The sequence below is a fragment of the Hetaerina americana genome, unplaced genomic scaffold, assembly GCF_022747635.1.
Source record: "Hetaerina americana unplaced genomic scaffold, ioHetAmer1.1.p SCAF_4, whole genome shotgun sequence".
NCBI lineage: Eukaryota > Metazoa > Arthropoda > Insecta > Odonata > Calopterygidae > Hetaerina > Hetaerina americana.
Window position 1 is genome coordinate 22297537 of NW_027286985.1, and position 25024 is coordinate 22322560.

Sequence of the window (25024 nt, forward strand, 5' to 3'; positions counted from 1 at the left end):
GTGAAGTGAGGGCAGTGATTAAATTCCTCAATGCAAGAAACGTTCGCCCATGTGATATTCATCGCCAATTAAAGGAGGTGTATGGAGACAATGTAATGGACGAGTCGTCTGTTCGGCGGTGGTGTCGCAACTTCAACATGGGGAGGGGGAACACACACGACGATGAGCGTTCGGAGAGACCGTCTGTCATTACAGACCAACTGGTGAGCTCAGTTGACGAATTCGTGAGGAACGATCGGCGCGTCACAATTGATGACATCTGTGAGCATTTTCCCAATGTTTCTCGAACAATTGTTCATGAAATTGTTAAACACCATCTGCATTATGCAAAAATTTGTGCAAGATGGGTCCCTCGCGTATCTCAATGAGCTGGCGGCGAAGGACTATGCAGCAGGAATACAGAAACTTGTCACACGTTATGACAAATGCCTTAATTTGCTTGGAGATTATGTTGAGAAGTAGTTTAAAGTATCCTCTTTCAAATAAAATTTTTTATGTTTGTTAATATTTACTTTTGTGTCTTTATTTCACGAACGGGTACTAGTTTCCGGATGACCCTCGTATGTATATATATATCTCATACTATAATGTATTTTATGAACTCTTTTTATAAATGTTTCTCTTGGAAATAAATTTTTTGTGTGCAATGTCCTTATTCCCATTTAAAATTTTCCTGATTAAATGTTTATATTACTCTATTGATTGATTTAAAAATCGCATTAATAATTTTATGCATTAATTTAGTTTCCCTGCAACATGCTTTGCAGGATCAGTTTCATCTAGATCAACTATGTACTGAGCCATTTCTTGAAGCTCACGCCTCCTTGGACTTCATTAATATTAATTTCTCTTGCACTGTGCATGCGACCCAAAATCTCGAAACTATCTTAATTTCATTGACTCCTAAGTTATATTGAGTCTACTCCTATATCTTGAATTTTGAAGGACCCACCTGGCAGATTTTCTTAACTGAAGACTGACGGTGGATCGCGGATTGTGCGATGGCCGCACGAAAGGTGGCAGTATAAAAATCATTGACCCATTTTTGGCCGCAGGGCACATTTAATAGTGCAAAAATAAATATTTGGCCCCTAGTATTTTGTAAAGTTGATATCCAGAATATTTCCTCTCTACACTTAAAGTAAACTTTAGCTCTTGGTGAGTACACAACACATATAAACATGCCATACCTTCCATTACTCAATCAAAAATGAAAAAATCATCAAAAGGAAGATGAAAAATTTGAAGTTGAATTAAATTCACTCTGACGTATTGCCCTGGTAAAGGCATTTTTATGAAAAAAAGGAAAATGAATGACAACTTGAAATATGCCACTCGTTTCATAGGGTACGCTATAGTTCTAATTTATTTCATTATATTTAACCTGGGAATGAGTCATCACCAAACTTTTTACCGCAACTCTCCACAAAGACACATGAAACGAAAGATTTCTTCAAGGTGAAAACGGTTTGTTATTCCAGCTTTTGCTCCAGTTTTCCCAATCACAAGGAGATATGTTTACATTCCCTATTTAACAGTATGGAAGTGTCCGTTCGTATATCCATGCCCACGCACACATATTCAAACATACACACCAACGGACATTCTCAGCTCACAAATTCATTCTTAATTATTTTCTAAATACACGTCCGATTTTCAGAAACCAGAGTCGGTCTTCATTGGATGGCCGCTTTCATTTTGATCGATGCCCGACGCTTTCAGATTGCCTCTCAGCGAACTCGAAATTAGATATTGCGCCTCCAAGCGTATTTCGAAGGGCAGTCGCATTCGAAAATTAAATCTTGAATGCTATTTTTATTGATAAAAATGAAAAAGAGTTTTTTTACATCAGTGGAGATAATAAATTCTCCAGCTTAATTTACCAATCGGAAATAATACTTTTTTCTCCCTGGAATGGCACATCGAATTTGAGCGCGACGCTTCGGTTTGATTAAATTGTTGGGAGTGGAGAAACAAAAAAAAAACGAATCCGTGCTCCACAACACTTCTGGCCAAGTTTTGCCCATGGATGGGAGCTTCAATTCATAACGAAATAGGATTACAGTGAATCACATCTCTGTTGCGCAATAGCTAAGTACCTTTCGCTAACTGAAATTTCATCGATCGCATTGGGATTTTTCTCTACATCAGAGGATTATTGTGCATGGCCCATGAACATGGAATGGGACGTAGAAACAAAATTCTCCAAATCTTAATTGCTAAAAATTACTGTTTCCTTTGATATTCAGGTTTGTCAAAAATCTCCGGACTTTTTGCTAACTATTTGAAAAAGCAATATGTATATAAATTTTTTTAACTATATGACAAACTTTTTTGCGATAGTTTATATATTTAAAAGAAAATTTGATATTTATAATGAATGTTTTAATTTTAATAATGCACACTCACCCCATCCAATGAAAACGTACACCCGAAGTTTGATGTTTTCAGTTTTGAATGTTTCAACGACTAGCATGTAGAGATACAAACCTGTGGGTAAAAATTTTGCATTAGGCAGAGAAAAATAATATACTGACAAGCGGAATTTGTTTCGTGACATTGTGTCATCCATACCTAAATATATTCTCCTCTATATAAAATACCTTAAAATTACATGAGTTTACCTGCTTCAACTTACCTTCTACAAACATCCAGAAGAAATTTGTGAGGTGGAAATAATGTAACACAATTACCAAAATGACACATGAAGTGGTGTCTGTTTTCGTACTGATCTGAAAATAAAAGAAATCGATTTGAAAGGCTTAATTATTTTTGTGCCGAAACCATTTATCTTTTGCAGTACTTCGCTTCAAACTGAAACTTACCTCGAGGGTTAACGTTAATATCCACATGAATCCCGCCAACATATACGTGCACATTAAATTTGTGTGAATTGTATTTCTCAAGCACCGCAAGTCTCTGGACATGTAAATAAATTGGAAGACATAATTATAAGAAGATAAAAACGTGATGAAACTTTACAGTTGGTCTAAATTCAGACAATTTGCAGTTACGGCCAAATATTAGGTATATTCATTTTATATTAGGTTAACTGTTACTGTTATGTTTCACTTTACATGAAATCATGCATCGAGGAATTAATATATACAACTGATGATGCAAATGTTCCGAGCAAGTTTTCAGGGTTAACTATGTTGAAGTTAATGTTCAATAATTGAAGAGCACACTGCATTTGTCCGCTAACTTTCTGTGGAAGAATGCAGTATGTTTCTTACTTGTGATTTTTTAAATTGAAACTATTATTTAGTCGTCAACTTAACTCTAATGCTAGGTTAGACTGTTAGCATTACAATAAAGCCATATGTTTTCAAGGAAGAAACGAAAGTGTACATCTACTCACTTGAAGTAAATGAAGATGAATATGGCTACCGCAAGGGCCGCTAGTGACAAGGCGTAGCCGGCAAAGTACAGTGTCGTCGCGAGTTCCACGCCAAAAGTCTGGCCTCCATCAGGGGCTTCCACTTCCCGGCAACTGTTGTAGTCGGTGTATGCAGCCCACGTACCATTGCTATGGCAAAACCGCGTGGCGTTTTCTGTCAAGGAAAAAAAGCGTGAAAGGGCACATTGAAGCTAGTTTAGCATCTTCAGACGTCCGCGAGAGAACAAAACTTGCAAAAAATAGTGAGCTCAGGTACTGCCCATTGCACTTAGAAAATATAATCCACAAACCAACCTGGAGGGGTATTCACCCCGAAATAATTACATTGCATTGATTTATTTTTGGTTAACCGCGTGAAATATCAACAAAAATGCTTGTGTCACTCATGGATAGTAATTATATATTAAAATACGGAAATTAATAATTGAGCGAAGATTTCATCACCCACTTAGAAACACAATAAAGGAAAGTATCAATTATCCACTGATAAGGTCTTCAGAGAGATATTTCCTGGGGATGAACTTTCGTCCTGACTTGGAATTTCACGAAAAAATTCTTCAAATGATGATATGGAGTCAAATTGATATCAGGATATTTGGAAATTGGATATTTCCAGACTTGAACAGCATGGGTCTAAATTAACCTTGTATTGTATTCAGACCTCGAGCAATAAAGAGGTATTATGTATTGTAATCACTCTTCAAAACATTTCACATCGCGTAAGAATGATTCCATTTTATTTCTGAGTGTTCCAAAGTCCGGTGGAAAACCACAGTAGACTGCTACTTGAAGCGTTGTGTATTCAATATTTGACACATCTTCGGGCACAAAAAGGGTAATTATTTCTTCACCCCGGCCCCGATCAAAATAAAAATAAAGATAATTGACTTTAAAACAATTACGGAATGGTATTGGGTCTTTAATTTATGATAGCAAGAAAGGAATTATTAAGATATTAAGACGTCATACTAAAGCGACAGACTAGAAAGCCCTGATGAGAAATACACTTAGGACGTGGATTACCGAAATTTTGAATCAACGGGTTTCATGTGAGGTTTTGTTCATTATTAGCTTCACTATGCTGTACATTACGCAATGATTAACGGGTCAAATGACATTTAATGAGGATTTTAACCGTGCAATAAGCAATGTCAATGCAGGAAATAATCTCCGAATCTGATGATGCAAAATGATAAAAGATTAAATATTTTATTAACCCCCTCCACTGACATGTGAAACCTTTCTCTCGTTAAAAATGAACCTTAGGGACAGTGGAAGTTAAGCATTAACAGTATGATTTTGTTGTCGCCTATCATTTCTTAAAAAAAGATTGAATTAATGATTACACAATTCCAGTCACATTCCAGCATGGGGATGGCAGAGAAAGACAAAGTAAAACGGTATTTATATTGGTAGATGTTTTTTTATTTATTCCAGGGTGAGTGTTTAAATTTTCAAAAGGTCGTAAGACTATTTTGTCCACTTGAACTGGCAATATATTTCCCGCAACTGACTCGAGTGCTCGTAATGAATGAATGATTTGGGTAATCATCTGGTTTTCAACAGCTTCAAAACTATTTAGCATTTCCTTTGTTTTGAAAATATTCGCACTTCAAACTCTATTTTGGGTCTTAAGTCTCAATTTTAATACTTCGACAATACCTAAAAACTTCGATTAAAAACCCCTAATTAGATTTAAAAATTCGTTCAAAGTTTCCACAAGCTTGATGAAATGCAAGCCACAGATTTTAACGATTTTCTATCAGAAAACATGCAAATGAGTAAGTTTCAACGATGGTGAAAGATAAGGGGGAGGTGTTCGGTAATGAATTTGTTCCCATTTCATAATTCACGTAGCACAATTGAAATGGGAAAATTTATTGTTGAATAAATTAGTTATGCAATATATTTATAAATTTTTGTATTATTTTCCGGAAGCAGATTTCAATGCATCAAAGCCTACTAGTCAAATTACAAATTAAATTAAATACCATAAATCAATGTCCACTATCTGAAATGACATAGCTTGGGGGGCAAATATTTGAAAGTATATGTAGCAAAAAATCTGTATTGCTTATTTTTTAAAATGGCACAGTGTGAATTTTCGGCTCTATTGAAAAAGTCCACCATTGAAAATGATCTCTAAACGGCAGAGGTTGAGATAAGCATACATCTTCCCTTGCTGGTTTAGTGTACTAAGTTAATTAATAAATATATGATAGGTATTTCAACCATGCAAAGTTTTCGCTGAATCATTAAATCTCGCCACTGCATGAATTCTAACCCTTCGGAGGATTTGGTGCAGGAAATAATTGAATTATATGTCATACCGAGCCCTGTTCTCTGTATGTATTGCTTTAGGCACTTAGGAAATGTTAACTCCAAAACTCATTTGATAAAATCGTCAATACAGTTGAAGAATTCTGACTTTGTGGGTACTGTGTTAGTTTGTAATAATATTATAATCTTTATCTTTGTAACTTTGTACCTATTGTTTGTCAAGTGTAATGTCATCCGTATCTTTCTGGCTTCTATATTGACCGCTTAAATAGATGCTTAAAAAGTCTTTTGATGCCTGCTTAGGTCAAAGGCTTATGGTATTAAAATAGCTAAAATATAACGGAAATAAAAAGGTGGAGTCTCGACAGTATTAAGTAAAAGTGATCTCGATAAGTAATTGAAGGAAAGTGTTTAAAAAACATATATACGCCTCTATAAATTTAATATTATTTAAAATATCACATAATTTCCACAGAAAAAATTTAAAGCCAAAATTCAGTGAAGCTGATTCTAGAGATTGTTTCTAAAGACATTTTAGGACAAAGAAAATATTTCAGCTTTTCGTTTTAAAAGGTATATTTTAATTAACACTTTCGAAATAAAACTTCCATTACTGGAAATGTCATTATTCCCGTAAACAAAGGGATCTAAAAAAATCAACTCATTAACTGATTTGAATGGCAAAACCAGCGTAAAATGAAATCCCTAAGTTAACTAAATTAGACATGCTGTTAACGTTTATGAGATATTATGCCCAAATCATTATGTACTTTTTCTTAGTTAGTACCCGGTTTTCATAGTACTGCATTTAAAATGAGTAATTGACAGTTTTTAAAATTTAATTATAATAATTTCCGTTGACTCATTAATAAACGTACCTTACGTGACTTTGAAAATGTACTTCACTTATTCCCAAGACGCTCTGAGAAATTTTTTAAACAGCATTGACTACTCCTCACATTAAAACGTTTATTTTTAATTTTCCAATCACGTTAACTCTTAACTAACCAAATTTTGTTCTAACAACGTTAGATTATGCCTGTATTGCCAATCCTATCATTCCAACCGTGGCGTTACCAAGTTCCCCAGTAGTTCATCTCGATTTTAAAGAAAATAATTTGGGGCTAATGAGAAATTGTCTAGCGGAGTCAAATTAATCGAGGCGGGTGAAACGAAACTTATGCTGCTAAGACTGCGAACCTTGGAAATTAGAAATTTGCTGATTCCGAGGAGAGTAGGTACATGTCAGAGAGACGCCCCACGGCTTCGCGCTGGGACGCAAAACGTATAACTCCTCCTTGCGGCCTCGTCAGCAAAAATTACAGTGCTCAGCTTGGCAGTAATTGACGCTCTCGGGTTATCTATGCCTATTAAGCCCATTACGTGTTCAATTCGGTGTCCTGAATCGCTTCTAGTCTTTGTTTTTCCGAGAGAAGGTTTTTTTAAACAATCAATAATGTGACTGAGTTTAACTTATGAAAAACACATATCCAAGACCCTTTTACACTACAAAACTTGAGGTAGGAGACTTTGTTTTCTAACGATCGATAAAATTATGTAAATACATCATTTGATCAATGTATCTATCGGAAGCATTTAGTTTGCTAAATGCTCGTCCATCAAATCGCCGATTCTCCCGTGAAACCATTCGATGATGATACACTCGAAATACTCCCCCCCCCCCACCTTGCTGTAATATCTCATATATATGATAAAGGACACGAAGTTTATGTTTCGTTTAAGATTTATCATGGTTGAGTTCTCGTTTTCATTATAAATTCATTACTCCCTAAGACCTAGAATAGTGTCGTTGCCTAATTTAGATGGAATTACAAAGCAGCGGAATGAAACAGTACTATAATTTCATGTGTATAATTAAAACAAATACATGCGCCTTTTCTTTTCGATATGTATTGAGTTAAGAAAAGACAATGCAAAAATTATGCAGTAACTTGGGCTCAGTTTGCTTTTAGGCAATCCAAATATAAAAGCAAGTCAACATTCGATGCATAACGGTGAGCTGTTGTTCATCGAATGCTGGTAACCAGAATACGCGGTTTAATTTTAGTCCTCTGAGATAATTTTCTTTGTCGCGTCTGCAAAATAAACTAATCTGCAGGGTTTCCTGCTGGTCATAAGCTAAGAATGAAATCTCAGTTGTTTACGGTGGAACTTCACATACAGAAAATTCCGCACAACAATGAGAGCATTTTAATGAGAAATGCAGAGAAAAATACACGATATATAGTATGAGCGAAAAATTTCTATGGCTACGAGTTACCTGGGAGCACTTCAAAAATATTCTCTAGCAGTGATATTTGAATGAAAAATCCGTATTATCTGAAGGAAATATGTAGTTCTTATCACCATAACAATTAACTTTCCAAAAAAACATTATGCACTTCTATTTAAACTTTACGTATTATGCTGAAGAAGTTGTATGATAAATTTTTAGCATACATAGTTCTCATCAAATTCAGAAAGGAATGTCTAAATTGATAGTAATAAGCCAAGGACTAAAGCAAGAAGCGTTCTTACGTGTGCAACTAAGATTACCCGGATTTCAATTACAATACTCTTATTACTAGGTATTGACTCGTAATTAAATTTGAAAATTAGGAAAACGAAGGCAATGAAACTCAAGAAAGAGTAAGGCTAAGATAAATATTCAGGCTGAAGAGCCTAAACTAGATCAGAAAGAAAACGGGGTAAGAGAATAGTCGGAAATATTAAAGACGGATATCCATGGATAAGAAAACGTTTAAAAAGAGCCGGGAGTTGATAATAGTCACATTAAGTGGAGATGAAAATAAAAATGACTTTGATATGTAGCTTAGTTTTTTGAGGCTCGTAAACTTGATCGATGAAGTAAGATGATAGGCTAGATTGAGAGCCTTTTAAGGGTGGTGAAAAACGGGAAAAATAAAGTGGATAGAATGGAAAACAAACTATAGAGAAATGATAAGAAAAGATAAAGTTTTTGGGAAAATTTCAGAAAATAGCAATAAAAGTGAAATCAAGAGATACTTAGAGGCCAGGCAATGATATGTTAATGACGGTGATGTTGGGGATGCTGGATAACTGAGGTAGTTGCGAGGAAAAGAGCAGGAATTTTGGATTGAAATAACGGAGGTAAAAAGTATGCGCAGCTGTAGGATTATTTATTGCAAGAAGGAGTTTAAGGATATTTTGTTTCGTGCGAGTTTGGAGTACAGCAGTGAATGGTACCAACACCTATTAAAAAACTACCCAACCTGGATAGAAGGGAACTTATCATTTCATAAGTAAATTCAGTACGGTTTTTGTATGCGGAAATGTGGTGTTGAGTATGTGTCGAATATTTTAATATCCGGTGTTTTTCAAAACAAGATTCAGTGGTTTCTAAATCTAAAAAAATGTCACAAATAATTATATATTTTTTCCCCCAAATGCATATAGCCAAATATCATTTTAGTACAACATTGGTGCTCCTGAATGGTCGAAATATGCATTTGTTCGTATTCTGTATGAAGATAACTTAAAAAACCGGATGTCGCCCACGAGAGTAGGCAGAGGAAACATTTCGTTATGGAGGCAGTTAAATAACCCGCAGTGAGGTTAATACTGACTGTAATTAATTGCGTTTCCGAAATCAAAAATTTCGCTCTAATTAATCAACGACTCGTAAGCAGGGAACTCTGCTAGTTCAGACTAGAGGAAAAGAAGGAGAGAGGAGTAAGGGGGAGAGACGAAAGTCTCGATGCAACGACGGGGATCAATGTAGAACGAAAAACAAGGGAGAGGAGAGGGGGGGAGGCGTGGAGGGTACTGTCGAGCCATGAAGTTCAACGCGAGGAAGAGAGATATACGGGCGACCTCTCCTGAAAGAACGGTGCACGTGCGCGGGGCGTAGCGAGCGGATCCCGAGAGCGCGGATGATATGTGACGGGGTGAGGGCGAATGTGAGTAGGTAGGAGGGGGATGTGAGACCAACGCGTGGTTGTATTTGGGCGAAGGTCTCCCGTAGGATGGTGCGAAAATGCAGGTTCGGGGTGCAATTCGGACACCGAGCTCGACGCGTCGGAGACGTGAGTGTTTTAAACAACCCCCGCCTCTCCCCCGCAAATCTTGCTTGTTCCCTGTTCGGACTTGGCCTGCATTGACGTGGACCCTCCCCACTCGCTCAAACACTCCGAAGGACACACGCGCGCGCTTCTAGTTCTTTCAAACCTACCAGGACCATCTGGCTGTAGGGTAAGCGAGGAAACGCGCCGCGGAGCTCATGAATCAGTCAGGGCCACGCAGGTCGGCAATACGTACTCAAATGCGCAGCGGCCAAGAGTTGGAAGGAGTTAGCGGATGGACTAATGGACTGTTCAAGCGAATGGAGTGAGGATGTTTTAGAGAGGTCGTGGGGGATGGTCCCGTTTCGAGTAGGGAGGCTGGGCTCGGTGATGCGAGTGGGTTATCTCCGACAATGCACGTGCGCATGGAATGGTGACTGGCGTATTGCCAGGGAGAAACGAATGTACCTACACAGGATGATTGTTTCAGAGACAAAATATTGCAATCCTTATTTTTAAGCTTAAATCTGGAAAGGCTTCAAGCTATTGTGACTTAAATTGTGAACCGATGCGTCTGATGTTAGAATCTTTGGGAAAAACTGAGTGTTTTTTCATTCTTTAGTGAAATATAAAGAGATTTTTCTTAGGTTAGAAATCTAAAATTCTTGAGACCTAAATACAGTAATTAATCTTTGGCATACATTACCAATTCAATTTAAAAAAACTTAAATGAAGTACCAAAACCCAAGTGTAGCTAAAACTCGCCTTAAATAAATTTAGTTTCTCCTCCGTTTTAATGAAATACATAAAAAATAATACATAATGGTATTCAGATATTATGAAGTGATTATTGGCAGAGGCATCAAAGGACAGAACGCGTTAAGTGCTTGTGCTGCTCATATTTACGCCAGTTTAATGTTGCATTAACCCTAGTTATTTCATAACGTTTTACGTTACAGAGACAGTTGATGAAGTGAAGGAGGCAAGGTGAAAGAATGAAATGGGGGAGAGAGAGACGACGTGAACGTGCCACGCTGGGGGATCGAACTATTTTTTCGAACCCATTCTTTTCTCCGCTCGCCCCAAAGGATTTTACCCCGCTTTCGGTCGAGCCTTGAGCCTCGCACTAAAGACAATGGTGATTCAGACAACTGTTCTAAGTACTTGGCTTGGCAGCGACTAGACAGGTTTATCGACTTGACTTCTCCAAACCAAACAACTCTCTCGTTTCGAAGGAAGTAGGATGTTCTGAAGCAGAAGTTACGAATTCGACTACTGCAAAGCGCTATGAGGTTATGTGATGGCTACGTCCCAAGTAATTTACTATTTTGGTTTTGTGACATACTATATAAAAATTAATTTAAAAGCGTGCCATAACTTACACGTATATTTTTAAATCTAAAATCATATCTCACTAAGTTATATTTGAAGATTCGATCTTTATCACCGTAGCATGGTCTTTCAAAATAATTTTCTTTTTCCCTCCTTTGAATCTGCTTCATTTCTATTTATAAATGATTGTACGTGAATATTTTAAATTTTCCCACGTAACTCGCAGTATTTACATGGGACTAGAGGGGACATTTATAATATAACGCCAAACAATGTACTCAAGACTCGCTACCTCATCGACCTCTGCAAAATTTTCGAAATAAAAAAGCGGCCAATTAAGAAATTAAGGAACAAAATCCACTAAAACAAATATTTAAATGAGTCGGTGTGAATTTGCGCAAGGGCGTCTGCTTCACGCGTTCTTTCCGACGACGAGATGGACTGCCTGAGGGGTATCTTGAGGGTCTTTCGGGTGCCAAATGCTTTCTTGGCGGCGATGCTGATTGCGGTCACCGTTTTGGCGAGCTTCTCACAATTAGAAGTGGAGAGGTGACGTACTTTCCCCTGCCTTCCCCATCTCCTTTCGCAAGTCCTTAAATCCCGCTTGCGAGAGCGCTTTGCAGCCACCTAAGCTGTCGACTCCACTCCTCGTCCCGCCCAAGTCGTGTGCCGATCCGCGGGGCCGTCAACACACCCTCTTGAGCATGTCCGCGACCGTCGATCTCAAGGCATTGCATGCAACGGAGGTGGGAATAATGAGGCCAATGGGGCGGTGCTATATTATTAGGCATCCTTCTCACCTTCCTTAAAATGTTTTGTGCTGGCTCTTGATCAACATTCACGACGGTTCGCCCGAGGATGAAACTTCCACGGTAAGCAATGAATATCGCAGGAAAGGACGCACTTGAACTCAGAAACTAAGAAATTTGGATTAGAGGAGGAATTCGCTCAAAATATTCTTAGCGAAACGCGCGAAAGTTTTTCAATAGGGAAAACCTCGGCATAAAGTTCACTCCTACAACAAATTTTCATAAAAAACCGTGAAATGGAATGAAAATAATCCTACTGTTTTCGCGTTACCAGCAATAGCAACAGAACAAATAAACCACTTATAGTTATTGCTTACTGTAACATATAATAAATGGGAAGTTAATCTTAAAAAATGTTTGATATCAGTTCCTTATAAATTGATAAGTATTAATGGTGAAAGTGTATTCCTAAAAATTTTTGCAACACTTCTCGATACGCTTCAAGTACATAAAAACAATACCTCGTAAGCCGCCGGGAGGGCGTATAGCGCAGGAGATGTTGGGATACCAGCCACTTAGGCATTATTATAAGTTTAAACATTCATTTAAGTATAAGTAAGCTCTTATATAAAAACATCAAGCAGAAATATGCCTTTATGCAATAATATCTACGTAATGAAATAATATTTGCGTTTGACAAATTCACTAAATTTTATATTCTAGGAGATTTGATTTATTGGGGCCTGTGTTCGATATTGTTATGATTGCGCGTCGTGTAAGAGAGTGCTTAAATCTGTCTGTGATGCATTCTATCTCTCTTATTTTATCCCATTTGTCAAATATATTAATATAATTTGGCACGATAAAATTTCCTCTCTGTCTCAAAAAACTCTGGTACCCTTTTTAATAGCTTATCTTGCTTATCCTTTGTTTAGAATTAAGATCATCTCAGAATGATTCCTCCAGTATAGCCGCGATCTTTACATGCTTCTCATAGCAATATTTAATGGACCTAGCGAATTGCCCTCTCTCAATCTCATCTATTAATATTAATTCAAAGCAAAATAATACTTTTCTCCCTCTATTTTATTACATTTTTGCACACCGCATCAATGAATAGCTTGTAGGAAAGTACTCAAAATATATTGTGATAAACGTTTAGTCCCTCTGGCTAAAACTAAAAATTCTCGCATCTGAATTCTCAAGATCTCCTTTTATTAGTTGTCTCAGGCGTAACTTTGTGGAATTTGCATAACATATTGAAATGTAATGAAATAATTGACTTTGTAATTCCACACACTTTTGTGTGGAATTACAAAGTCAATTATTTCATTACATTTCAATCTCCTTTTATTTCTGATATTATTATGCGTTAAAGTCTTCAGGGAATTGTTACTTGTTTTGGCCCAGTTCTTACAAGACAAGCCAAATACAGAGGAGCAAGTGTCATGTCACTATATGATAGGCGGAAATTATGGATTTGAACCCTTGTCATGACTGAAATGGACGAACTCCTTGGGGTTCGGGATCACCTCCTTGGGGACTCATTTATCCTGAACAAATAAATTCGATGAGAGGAGTTTATTACATTTAAAGAGACTATTTTTGTTAATTTTAGTCCAAGGTATAATTTAAAACGTTTTTTGTTTCACAAGAAAATATACTCAAATGTTATACCCCCACATTTACTTCCTCCATAAGCAATCATTCAAAAGAGTAAATATATTCCATTGAAAATGGATAAATAATGCCTGTATAGTGATCTTATATACCGACAGCTAATGCCAGTACAAATTTGGATGCAAGTCTCTTAGGGAAACTCCCAGACCGGGAAGACGACTATTTTTAAAAACCGTACACTTTTTACATCAGATGAAATTTTGGCTTGCTGAAATGTGCATTGATAATTCTTACTGTTTCCCTTATTTATTCATATATAATGTAATATAACTTATGTGAAAGTCTCACGGATATGAATAATAATGTATTTGAAGTTAGGACTAGCGAACACAAACAAAAACAAAGAAATACAGAAAAAAGAAAAGAAGCACACGTTTCCAAAATTTCGGTGATCAAGCTATCTTTCTCAAGGAAGAGAAGGAAGGAACTGAGGAGAAGGTTTTAATAGAAGGGGCATGAGACGATACATGGAAGAAGAAGGTGGGGAAAGGTTTACGTGGGGAAGAGATGGGAGGGGAATTTTTATAAATTTTGGAACATTTATACATTTTCTTAAATATTCACTCAAACCATAAAACTATGCAGCATTAGTACACATCTGCTTATGTGATAAATCTCATGTTGCTATTAGTAGCAGTAGTGTACTGGTGAAGGGTAAGGTTTCTATGGATTCGGGCAGCACCCACTACTTTGCTAAAAATCCTAGTTAAAACGACACTAAAATATCCTCAAACTCCGAAGAGACATTAAAAACTCTTTCTATTACTAAATGTACTTTCTATCTTGATTTTCGACCATTTTCTTACTATCAACTCCAGCATTTCATATCCTTTCTGTACCTCCTATATCTGTTTGTCATGCCTTCTTTGAAATTACTCTCACAACCTTCTCACTTCTTCTACAATGCCTAGAACCTATTCTTTTGTTATCATTTCTCTCTATTTTTATTTTTGTGATATTCCGATTTCAATCGAGGTAATCCTTTACTAATACTATAAAAGGACTGTCTTAAAAATAAATAAAATAAATTTGGGTAAAATATTTCCTACATATCATGGTGAAAATTGCTAAAATTATTCATAAGAGCACCTTTATGTATCGAAACACCAATGCCAGTGCCTCCATCAGTTGTGGTACGCTTCCTGTAAAGCATGAACAGTATTCTCGTTCAGGCACCTAATCATGGCTTCTTTGCCATAATCCAGTGGTCCAAAATAGTACTTAAAGGGTCGTACTCAAAAACCCATATCTTGTCACGAGTGACCATCTATTATAAAAAATCGGCTTACTTTCACTGTGGTCCAAGAGGTCCAATGCAAGATTGTCAAACAAGCAGTCTTTTGACAGCACTTTGGGGACCACCTTGGCATACCTTTCTCATGGCAAAATCTTTTTTTAAGAATGCAATGTATAAGGGGTTTTCTGAATATTGTCTTCTGCTAACATCCTGATACTTTGGGGTAAATCAGAACTATGTATGTGTCTCACTATTTATATGTTTTCATCACACTGTGTCCAGGGCATTCTTCATCGTCAACCTCCTCTCTATCCCATCTTGCGCCAGCGGAAAACCATTCCTCGCAACGTTTCTGTATCTCCGAAACCCGATTTTTCCAGTTTGACACAACATTTTATGGCGTATCGTTACTCTATGGAACGTAACATCGTGAATTTGTCATTCGAACCCCCTGAAACCCTCAAAAAGGAACCGGTTTTTGTGGTGACACTGTAACGGCCCAAACACTGTAACACTGTAACGGCCCACATATAAACAATGCGGGTCGCGTTTCTATTGCAAGACCTGCCACCACCTATTTTGTCACAAATCACCCCACTCCAGCCGTCCACGTTGGCGGTAAAAAATCATTCTACATTTTTATGAAGAACTATGTAAACTACAAATTATTCATTTATTTTTCTGTAACTTTGATGAATGCTAAGTTTATGCCAATATTCCTCAACGATTCCATTGGAAACGTCGACCGTGAGAACATTTCCACATGTTTCACGTTAAAAAAAACTTCCCCTCACAAAAACCTTACGCAAATCTAGAGATGACGTAACTCCAAGAATCTACTTTGTAAAAGTTATAAAAGATGGCGAATTAACGTACGGCTTAGTTAGTCACGTCAGAGAAAGAACTAGTATAAATTTGTACGCACTATAGCAAACCGGCCCAAAAATTGAAAAAGGTTGATAAATCAGGCTAAAGGGCATTATTTGAACCTCGCTTTATCGGCAATTTCCCTGGACAAAACGGCCTAACATAGGAACTTCCCCGGGATAAAGCAAAAATGAGACCAATAAAATCAAGAAATGACCACAAACACACAGTCGAGCACAGAGCGCAAGCAGGTTTCGATTCCTAGGGGCAACCCATTAAATTGCTATTACTTTAAGTGACAAAAAAGCCGAAGAAAAAATTCTGTGGAAAAATCAACCGAGCCTCCTAGCTAGACTTTAATGCAAGCAATAAACCAATTAAAACTTCTCTGATCCGCGAAGTACCCTGTGGGAAATTGTGTTGAACGAAGTTAACGCCGAATATAGCTTAGGCGGCTCATCGATCTCACCTGCCTGAATTTAGGCCATAGGGGTGTCATGCTGCGAGGAATAGACGGCCGCCTTGACTGGACCGGAGCATATGTGAAGCGTGAGTAAATGTTCCCCGTTCACCAGCCTTATTTATCGTTAGACATATTTTTAGCAATGGTCATGGCTTCAGCGATGATAGTTGTCTAAAATGTAATCCTTTCGGTATACATGGCAGATAAATGAATATAGTATGGCTAATTATGTGTATTAATAACTAGGCGTGAAAGAGCCTATAACGTATCAAAAAGTGACTGACAGTAGAAGCATCAATATTTAGGATATTAACTAAATGATTATACTCTAAGAGAAATATCAATCTGTGCAGCTTTGCGCATTAAAATATGCTGAAACTAATTTCACCTCAATAGAGAAAAATGCTAACTTCCCAAAATTTTTCCATGTTCATCATTTACGAATCTCGTTCTTATAAATAGCTACCGAGCAATATATATATATATATATATATATATATATATATATATATATATATATATATATATATATATATATATATAACTACTGAACAATACATATCCTTTTATTGTGGAAAGTTTTTATATCTCCTTAACAGTTTACATTTTAGGTAGGTTTTGGATGACTGAACACCTCAATATTCCTAGGTCTCGCCCAACAAGAAACCTTACGCTACAATAAGCCCGAATTAAATTCCGCATGCCTTATCACTATTATTCCCTTCATTCCTTTTAGTCTGTATCCTTTTTTCCCCCTATCTAACTATTATATGGTAATTTATGCCCATTAATTTGGCCGTATTCATTACTACCAATATATTTTTAAGAAATACCGATAAGCTAAAGACTCCCCTGTGTTAGTCGTCTTCAATATAATGCGGATCTTTCCTCGGATTGCTAGACTCATAAATGATAGAATCAAAACCAGTATGGTAAAATGGCTGCTGCATATAATGAGAAGGTTTCAAGGGGTAAGGGAAATTATAATAGTATTTTGCTCATCGCCACATTTTTGTGCAGAGATAATTAAATTCATATCACAATGACCTGAAATTGTCACTAATCAAGTTCAGGTTGATATAATTGAGAGAATGTAACGAATTGTATCGGAAAATTAAAAAAAAAAAAACACGGGCAGTTCCTTGAACGCTCAAGTGTATTGGGTAGCAACTGATTTTCAACGACCACATTTCCATTTATATTCGTATCAGCTTGCAGATTTGTCTTTACGTCAAGTTACTTTTTGATCTAATATTTTATCACCGAAATTATTTCGTCAATAATATTACAGATATGATAACATAATTCAGACAAATTTAAAGAAAAACTCTTTGAGAAAATCTTCTCGATCCCAACTTCCCCACCTCTCTTGTGTATGGGTTCCTACCCTTTTTCCTTGTACGATATTAATTTCCATATGAATGCATGTATATATATATATACTTTATTCATTTTGAATATTGAATTGCCAACTTAAATACCAAAAATACTGTATTATGAGTGGTATAATTGAGCTGTCGTTGCCTACTTAAATGTAACTTGAGTTTTTACATAGTATTTGACGAGTACTCAAAAACATTTCATAATATATCTCACTACATTGTAATAAATTCATAGTATGTTCTTTTAATTGAAAGATATAGCATACAAAGGACTCGATAGCGTAATGGGCATATTGCTCTATAAAAGAATTCTTATCAATTACAATAGACAAAATGGAAGTTTGAAATAAAGAGCAAAGAAAAGGAAAGTCATTTGGTACTTTAAAATAATCATGAGTGAGTTAAATTAATACTAATAGCTTTTGAATATAGAGAGAGACAATTTGGCTTCAACCCAAAAGCTTTCATGGAGGTGTTTTGATATGTGTGATTTTTGGGTATATCCCTTATATGAAATTATTATGTAATCCTCCTTACTAAGGACCTATTTTCCGCGTGAGGAATAACAAATATTTTTGCTTTGTTCATTTGAATAATATAAATTGAAGGTTGAATTCCCTATAGTATTCCATGTCAAGTTGTCTCAAAATTTTGTACACAAAATAATATCATTCAATTGTTCAATCCTAGCAATATTTTCTTTAGAAAATTAGTGCATCCATGTTTTGGTATAATTTATCAATGTCTCCACTATTATTTAATTCAATCTCTGTAAGAGTAATTAAAAAAATAAAATTTATGTTAAAGACAAGCATTCAACATGTACAAAAATAGTTTTATTAAACGATACATCATTCCCATAAATATTTTGGTGAAATTTCCTACCGGTCGTTCAGATTCACAAGTTTATGAAAAAAAATCTCAGTTATTACTTTTCCGGGAATGAATACCGGACTACCTAGTGTAGGGCGGAAACAATTAGGCCTTCGTTTGCATTTCAAAGTATGCTACATAATATTTGTGTATTTTTTGCTATTTTTCGCTTTAAAGATTACTTACCACTCCTAATTACGTCCTATATAAGTTCTTAAGGACGGGGATAATCCTTAAATTAGAGCAGAGAATGCTCTGAGCAAATGTGCCACCCATATCATATGCAGAGACTAAAATTTCATACCAATTGGAATTTAAATTGCGGCACGAGTAAGCTCATTTCCTCAATTACTGAGAGAAAATATTCCAAGGGGAAGGTTCATTTTGGTCAACGCTTCTAATAGATATCCTCAACAGTCCTCTCAGAGACGAGTGCAGAAATTAAACTGCCCTTTGCTACCTGGGTTCCAGAGAGGGAAAAAACTAAACGTGATTGACTATGTGCAACCAATTTCACTTGTCGGACGAAGGTGACGGACCATGAACGACAAGGCCGGTAGCAGTCTCACCGCCAAGAACAGGAAGGGGAAAGCAAGAGACGCGAGTCGGAGTCTGCACGGCTTATATCTGAATCAGATGAGCGGAAAAGAATGTGCAGGTGTGAAAATTTTGCACAGTGGAGCCGAAGAGGAGGAGATATTGAACAGTGTGGTCGGGGATGGGACCTAGTAGATGGGAGGGGGGGCGGAGCACGGGGTAGGCGGGGGCGTGCGGCGTAAATGGAAGCGACCCCGGGAATAATGGAATCACTCCACTCCATTAGCTTTTCTTGGTGGGGTGGGGACCGATGGCGAGAAAGCGTATGCTGGAGGCGGAAACCACTCACTACCCAGTTGGGGTACCTCTCCCCGTACAGGATGTGCCCCCACAGGACCCCGTCCTCGCCGTTCCGGACCTTCTCGACCATCCCACAGAACCTTAAATAAGAGCAATCGCACCACATTTCGATTCTACGACACCAACCGAAGCTTCATCTTGGGGTCCCTTTACGGTCCGAGGGAGTACCGGTTTACCAGATGGCTGACCAATATACCTGCTTATTAACATACATAGTAGCGCGACATAATTACTCACAGTCTCAAGTATTTATGAATTATATATTTCGTAGTATCAATGGTTCTTCCTCGCCTATTATATTTAAAACACCTTCAAGTATGTGTAGAACAGCAAAAAAGTTTACTGATGATGTTACACCTTTATTAGCAATTTAGTTCACTTCAAACTTTATGCTTTATCATTTTGAGTACAAATTATGAGTAATGAGTTATTATAAGAGCATAGGTAAAAATGTTTTAGATAATAAGGAAACGAGAAGACAAAAGAAGAGGTGACTGGCAAGTTTGGCTGTAAGCGTACCTATTTTGACGCCCGTTTCTCTCATGCTACGGCTCATTCGGCTGTGGCCATTTTGGTCGTATCATATCTTTACAGGGACCTCAGATAATGGATTTAAACGCCTTGGGAAGGCATGACTTGTTTTCACATGAAATTGTACATTCTGGAAGAATTTAGGTTAATGAGGGAACTTGAAAAAATGTGAGTGGGCGACCCATCTGGTATTTGCCCTCTCCTCCTGTGATGCGAATGATCCCTTGTTTCATTCATTAAAAGCATTTTACCAATTTTTGGGTAGGTTTCAAATGGAACTAATGGAATATTCACTTCAAAATACCAGGAGAACTTTCTCTTTCTCAACCGTACATTTTTTTTATTTTCATTTCTTCGTAACTTATGGTTGAATCGAAGTTTAAATGTTACCCATCGCCGACAAAGAATGCAATGAAAAAGGAAGTGAATTCGCGGAGAATGGAGGACGGGGAAGAGCCGAATTTTCATCCACATCCTTTGTTCTACTATTTCCATTTTATTTCTTTTCACGGTCCAGCAATCCAGTTCAAGGAATGCGCCCCCCCCCCCTATCTTTATCTTCCACTAAAGGTTCCCCGCGGACGGAAAGATGTCTGACTTAAGGGGTGGAAATGTAAATTATCCCTTTGATCCCGATGTGCACACCACGTCATTGTTTTAAGAACTTGTCTTTTAAGATTAACAAAAGACAACGTCGACGGATTGTGTATCTTAGCGATTGAACCCACAAAAGAAGTCCAACTAATTAAGGAGCCGAGGATACGGGTAGATGGCTTTGAGATCCAGCAATGCGAACTAAAACACTGCATTGAACTCGAAAACCATTGGGAAAAAGGAAAATGATAAAAGACGATTAAATGGTGATAAAAATTTCAAACTCACTGAGACGATAAGTGCGAAAAACTTTGCCTGAAGAGATTAATGTTTTCTGATCTTTTCAGCCAAATATTTCAATTATAACCCTTACATAAGAGAGCTAAAAACAACGGGGAAATTAATTAGTACAATAATACGGCTTTAAAATGTAAAAAAATTGTAATAAATTAAATAATGTGGATAGGGAGTAAGGCAGGAAAGTAGAACCACCTAGGGCAGAGATCTCCAAGATACCACCATTTCCTAATAATAGTCACATACGTTCTTCGAAATAGCATAGCAAAAATCAGAAACAGTCTAAACCATTAGAGATTTTGTGATATAATATCTGTGAATAAGTAGGCACATATTCCTGAAGTTAAGATGGACCCTTAGCAGGTAGTATTATTTAGGAAAGTGTTTTCTGAAGTGATGCATACTTTCCATTGCAACGACCGGAAGTAAAAATTAAAGATAAGATTTGCTTAAAGATTCTTGATCAAATGAGCCGGAGTTAATTAAATACTCACATTTTTGGGATATTACGAATTAATTACTCTGTTAAAATGAAAATTCTTTCCATTAATTCAATCTGCATTACTTATGAATGAAAAATAAAAAAATGTATTTATTTTGGACAAAAATTGACTAATTAATTTCATTACAAATCAAACACCAGGGTTATTTGGATTTATAAATCAGTCGGGGGTATTCATATTTTCTTACTCAAAGTAATTTAATTATTGAACACATTTCGTAACTTTTGATACAGTATGTAAACTTCTGAATCATTATTGGAAAAATGAGCATGATAAGTGGCTCTGATTATATATTACAACATTGCATCAAGGGTTTAAAAAACTAAGGTTTAAAAACTTATTGCATTGACAAAGAATTCAACTCTCTAAACAAGAATTAATTATGTAGGAATACGACAAATGCGTATTCAGTTCTCTGGAATAAGATAAAATCAGATAGAAAAAATGTAAATTAAGACTCAGGAAATCAATATCACGAAAAAAAGTAGTTTTTCATGATTTGCACAATCTCCAAAAAAGTAACGGCTATTCCTTTAGAAAAAGATGTAGCTAATTACCGATTGAAAGGCATTTATAATATTTTTCAACCAGGATGACAAAGAAACACCATATTTTTCAGTTTTAGACTACTGGAACACACTAGGGTTGATAGATTCGTGATGAACTGATTTTGGCAATGTCTATGAATCGGATATAGCCATGATTGATGTTTAGTGCAGGAAATAGGAAAACAACAAGCATCACAATAACAAATATATTTTCCCATTTAGGACATGACATTTTCAAATTCTGGCGTTGAAACCAGCGCAATGTTATCAGATATTATCTCAGGTTCTTCCATGGTTATCGTGTGAACGGTGAATATAAAGTTTTAATTTACACCAGTAGATAAGTGGAATTTCTTCTCAATGTTTATTTTGAGACACAGTATCATTTGATGAAAACATTATTAAAAACCGCCATCAAACATTTTTAAAAGTTTTGGAAAGCCATAGAAAATTTTCTGTTGATATTAACTAGTATAATTTTGGGTTTGAGTTTCATAGATTCTAACCAATTTTGCACGCCTTTTTTAATATTTATTTCCTGAAATTCATGAAATAAATATTTCATTCAAGGACAGGCATCAAAGGCAAACTATTTATTCTTGTGTATTTAACAGATCCAAAATGGAATATTTTTAGGCGTTACTTTTTGGAAATACGGTATACTGGGGTAAAAACATTTTGAATTTCCTCCCAAAATCATTTGTTACGAAATACTTCGAAGTGATCTTAAGTTGGGGTGAACCTGAAAATGAATATAAAAGACGAATTGTTTAATTTTAAAAATAGTTTAGATATCCCCAATATCAATGTTACATTTTGTTATAATTGAAATATAAAGAAATCTCAAAGTAAAGGAATGAAAAAGAGTTGGCGGCCGTCGACAACGCCGTACGGACCTCCGGTTCCGCCGACCTCCCACCTCCTTCCTCCCCCAGCTGTCCCCCCTCACGCCCTTACACTTAATCCCCTTTCCCGCCCCCATGCGGTCCGTATCCATTATCCGCTTCCCCTCACATCTCGCGCATACAAACACACACTCCTCCCTTTGGCATCTGCCTACCTCTTTGTTTTCATTTGTATGGGAAATATCAATAAGGTAATTTGCAATTTTTTGTTTTTTGTCAATATTCATTCACTCGTCTAATCACAAACAAAACTATGCCTAAGTATTGACGCCCTTGCATTGAACTCTTATCAGCAGTAGTCGAGTGTATCATTATTAGTCGAGTTAAGGTACTCTTTAGACCCCATTATATACTTAAAAATTCTCTAGCTGCTCATATGTTCTATCTATCTTCATCCAATTTCAAATTCCCATTCCTTACCTCTTTTTCCCTACATTCTATCCTCTACGTGCATTACAGTCTCCAGCATCCCATTGCCTCTGAGTACCTCCTGAATCCACATGCCCTATCTCATTCGAATTACTCCTTACGGCACTCTCTTTTTCCACACCATGTCTAGTACTTCCTGATGTTTTTGTTGCTACTCATTTTGCTGTTTTCATTTTAAACATTTACATGTAAATAGTCTCCTTGCCTCATTTTTCCCGTCCCAAAAACCAAGTTACCTGGCCATGCAAAACTATGCTGCAATTTTAACTATTCAATTGCCTTTTATTGAGCATTTTTACATTGTTTTACGTAAGTTTCCCATTGTGAACTTCACGGTACCTCTTTGAAAAACTTCTTTGCCTAAAAATTATCCCTTTTTAATTTTACTGCTACTTTCAGCATTGATTATGGCCTGAGAAGTTGAAATTCGAAATATTTTTCTAACCGACACTTCACAAATTTGTCGGAGCCAAATGAAGGAGATATCAAATATTTTTTATTCAAAGAAAATAGCAATAAAACTATATTACGAGTAAGAATGATAACCGTTCGCAAGATGTGTTATTTCAACAAGTATTTCCATCATAAGGAATAAGCAAGAATTAGAATTTTCCATGCTTACTGCTCAACAAGAATAAATACTCAAAAGAAGTTGCTTTGCTGGCATCATAGGTTGACGGGCAAAGATTCATTGAAGAATGGATTTATTGAATTAACAATACAATAGAGAACTGGGACATTCTATTCATAAATCTGAGCTCTGAACGAGCTGCCATCGTCAAGAGATATATTCATAATAGTCTTACGAGGGAATTTTTTCTCTCTCCCTAATGTGATGCCACTTTCATTAATGCCGGGAAAAAATCTTTCATCGCAACTGAGCCTACGGAGAAATGGTATTCAATTGCCTGTTTTGAGACGAATTGAAGGAACGCGTTGGAGAAGACAGTTACAAAGGAAGGGAGTTGGAGAAATGACGCCCACACCGGGAAGAGATGGAGCAGAAGAGTGTTTCACTTAATTAAAGATAATTAGAGAGAGAGAGAGAGACTGAATGGGTAATTACAGGGTAGACAATTAGGACGGCAATTGGCGAGAGCGCTTGTGAGGAAGAAGTGGAGCGGGTGGCGGGCTGAGGGGGGGGGGCGTGATCGTGGGAAGTGGAAGAAAAGAGATTCGTGTGGAGGGGTGGGGCGTATGATGATTGATTGGGAACCTATGTGCACCACTGAGCGAGCGGTAAGAGGTGTAAATTACACGGCAGAGGGGAATGGGAAGGCGGCAAGTGGGACGGAAGGATGACCGAGTTTAGACGTGTGGGTGGAGGATGAGGGTGTACGGGGCTAATGGAATTTGGGGAAAGAGTGAGGGAGACGGTAAGGCGAGGAGTATTGCGGCTTGGGGCGATGGGATGCAGGAGGGGGGTCGCTGAGAAGGGCGGATAATAGTAGAGGGAGGTGGAGACAACGGGCGTTTCACGGGATAAGGCTAAGGGTGTTCATTAGTATTTGAGAACCTTCGCGTCCTTAAGAGTTAATACTGAAATGACAACGGTGCTCTACGGATTTATTTAAAGGGACGATTGCTTTCGAATTCAAATTAATAATTACAAATGTATCAAGGAGTTAGAAAAAAGTAAAGAAATTTATCCCTTTTAATTAATTGTCTTCATAATCCCTATCCTGTCATGATGCCTTGTGGACAGAAAATAGGTAATTTTCCAGCCTCCAGGTGGGCTCATACCCTGTGCTACCCTTTCCAAACTGTCTTAAAGACTAGGGTCTTTCATTCTATATTCATTGAAAACCTAACCTCTCCCTTACCATTCATAGCAATGGAGAAAATAATCTCAACCATTGGTCAAAAACCCATCATTACGACCACTCTGACCTGTATTTTCGCAAAATAGGTACATAAAACATTCAATTGTACTCTAGCAGTCAAGGTTTGGGAAAGGGTAAATAACTCATATGGTCTTAACTAGCTTTGAAAGCATATGTGTTTGCCAAAACAT

General features: G+C 36.9%; 1 protein-coding gene across 1 annotated transcript in view; it reads right to left on the minus strand.

The window, feature by feature from the left end:
- The window catches only part of LOC139692101 (diuretic hormone receptor-like), a 212370-nt gene that overhangs the window by 83730 nt on the left and 103616 nt on the right, over positions 1-25024 (minus strand). The window contains exons 2-5 of the mRNA XM_071590135.1: positions 3362-3554; positions 2826-2919; positions 2639-2732; positions 2410-2490 (exon numbers count right to left, since the gene is read on the minus strand). Coding sequence (XP_071446236.1) covers positions 2410-2490; positions 2639-2732; positions 2826-2919; positions 3362-3554 — 462 coding nt within the window. The remainder of the gene's footprint in view (positions 1-2409; positions 2491-2638; positions 2733-2825; positions 2920-3361; positions 3555-25024) is intronic.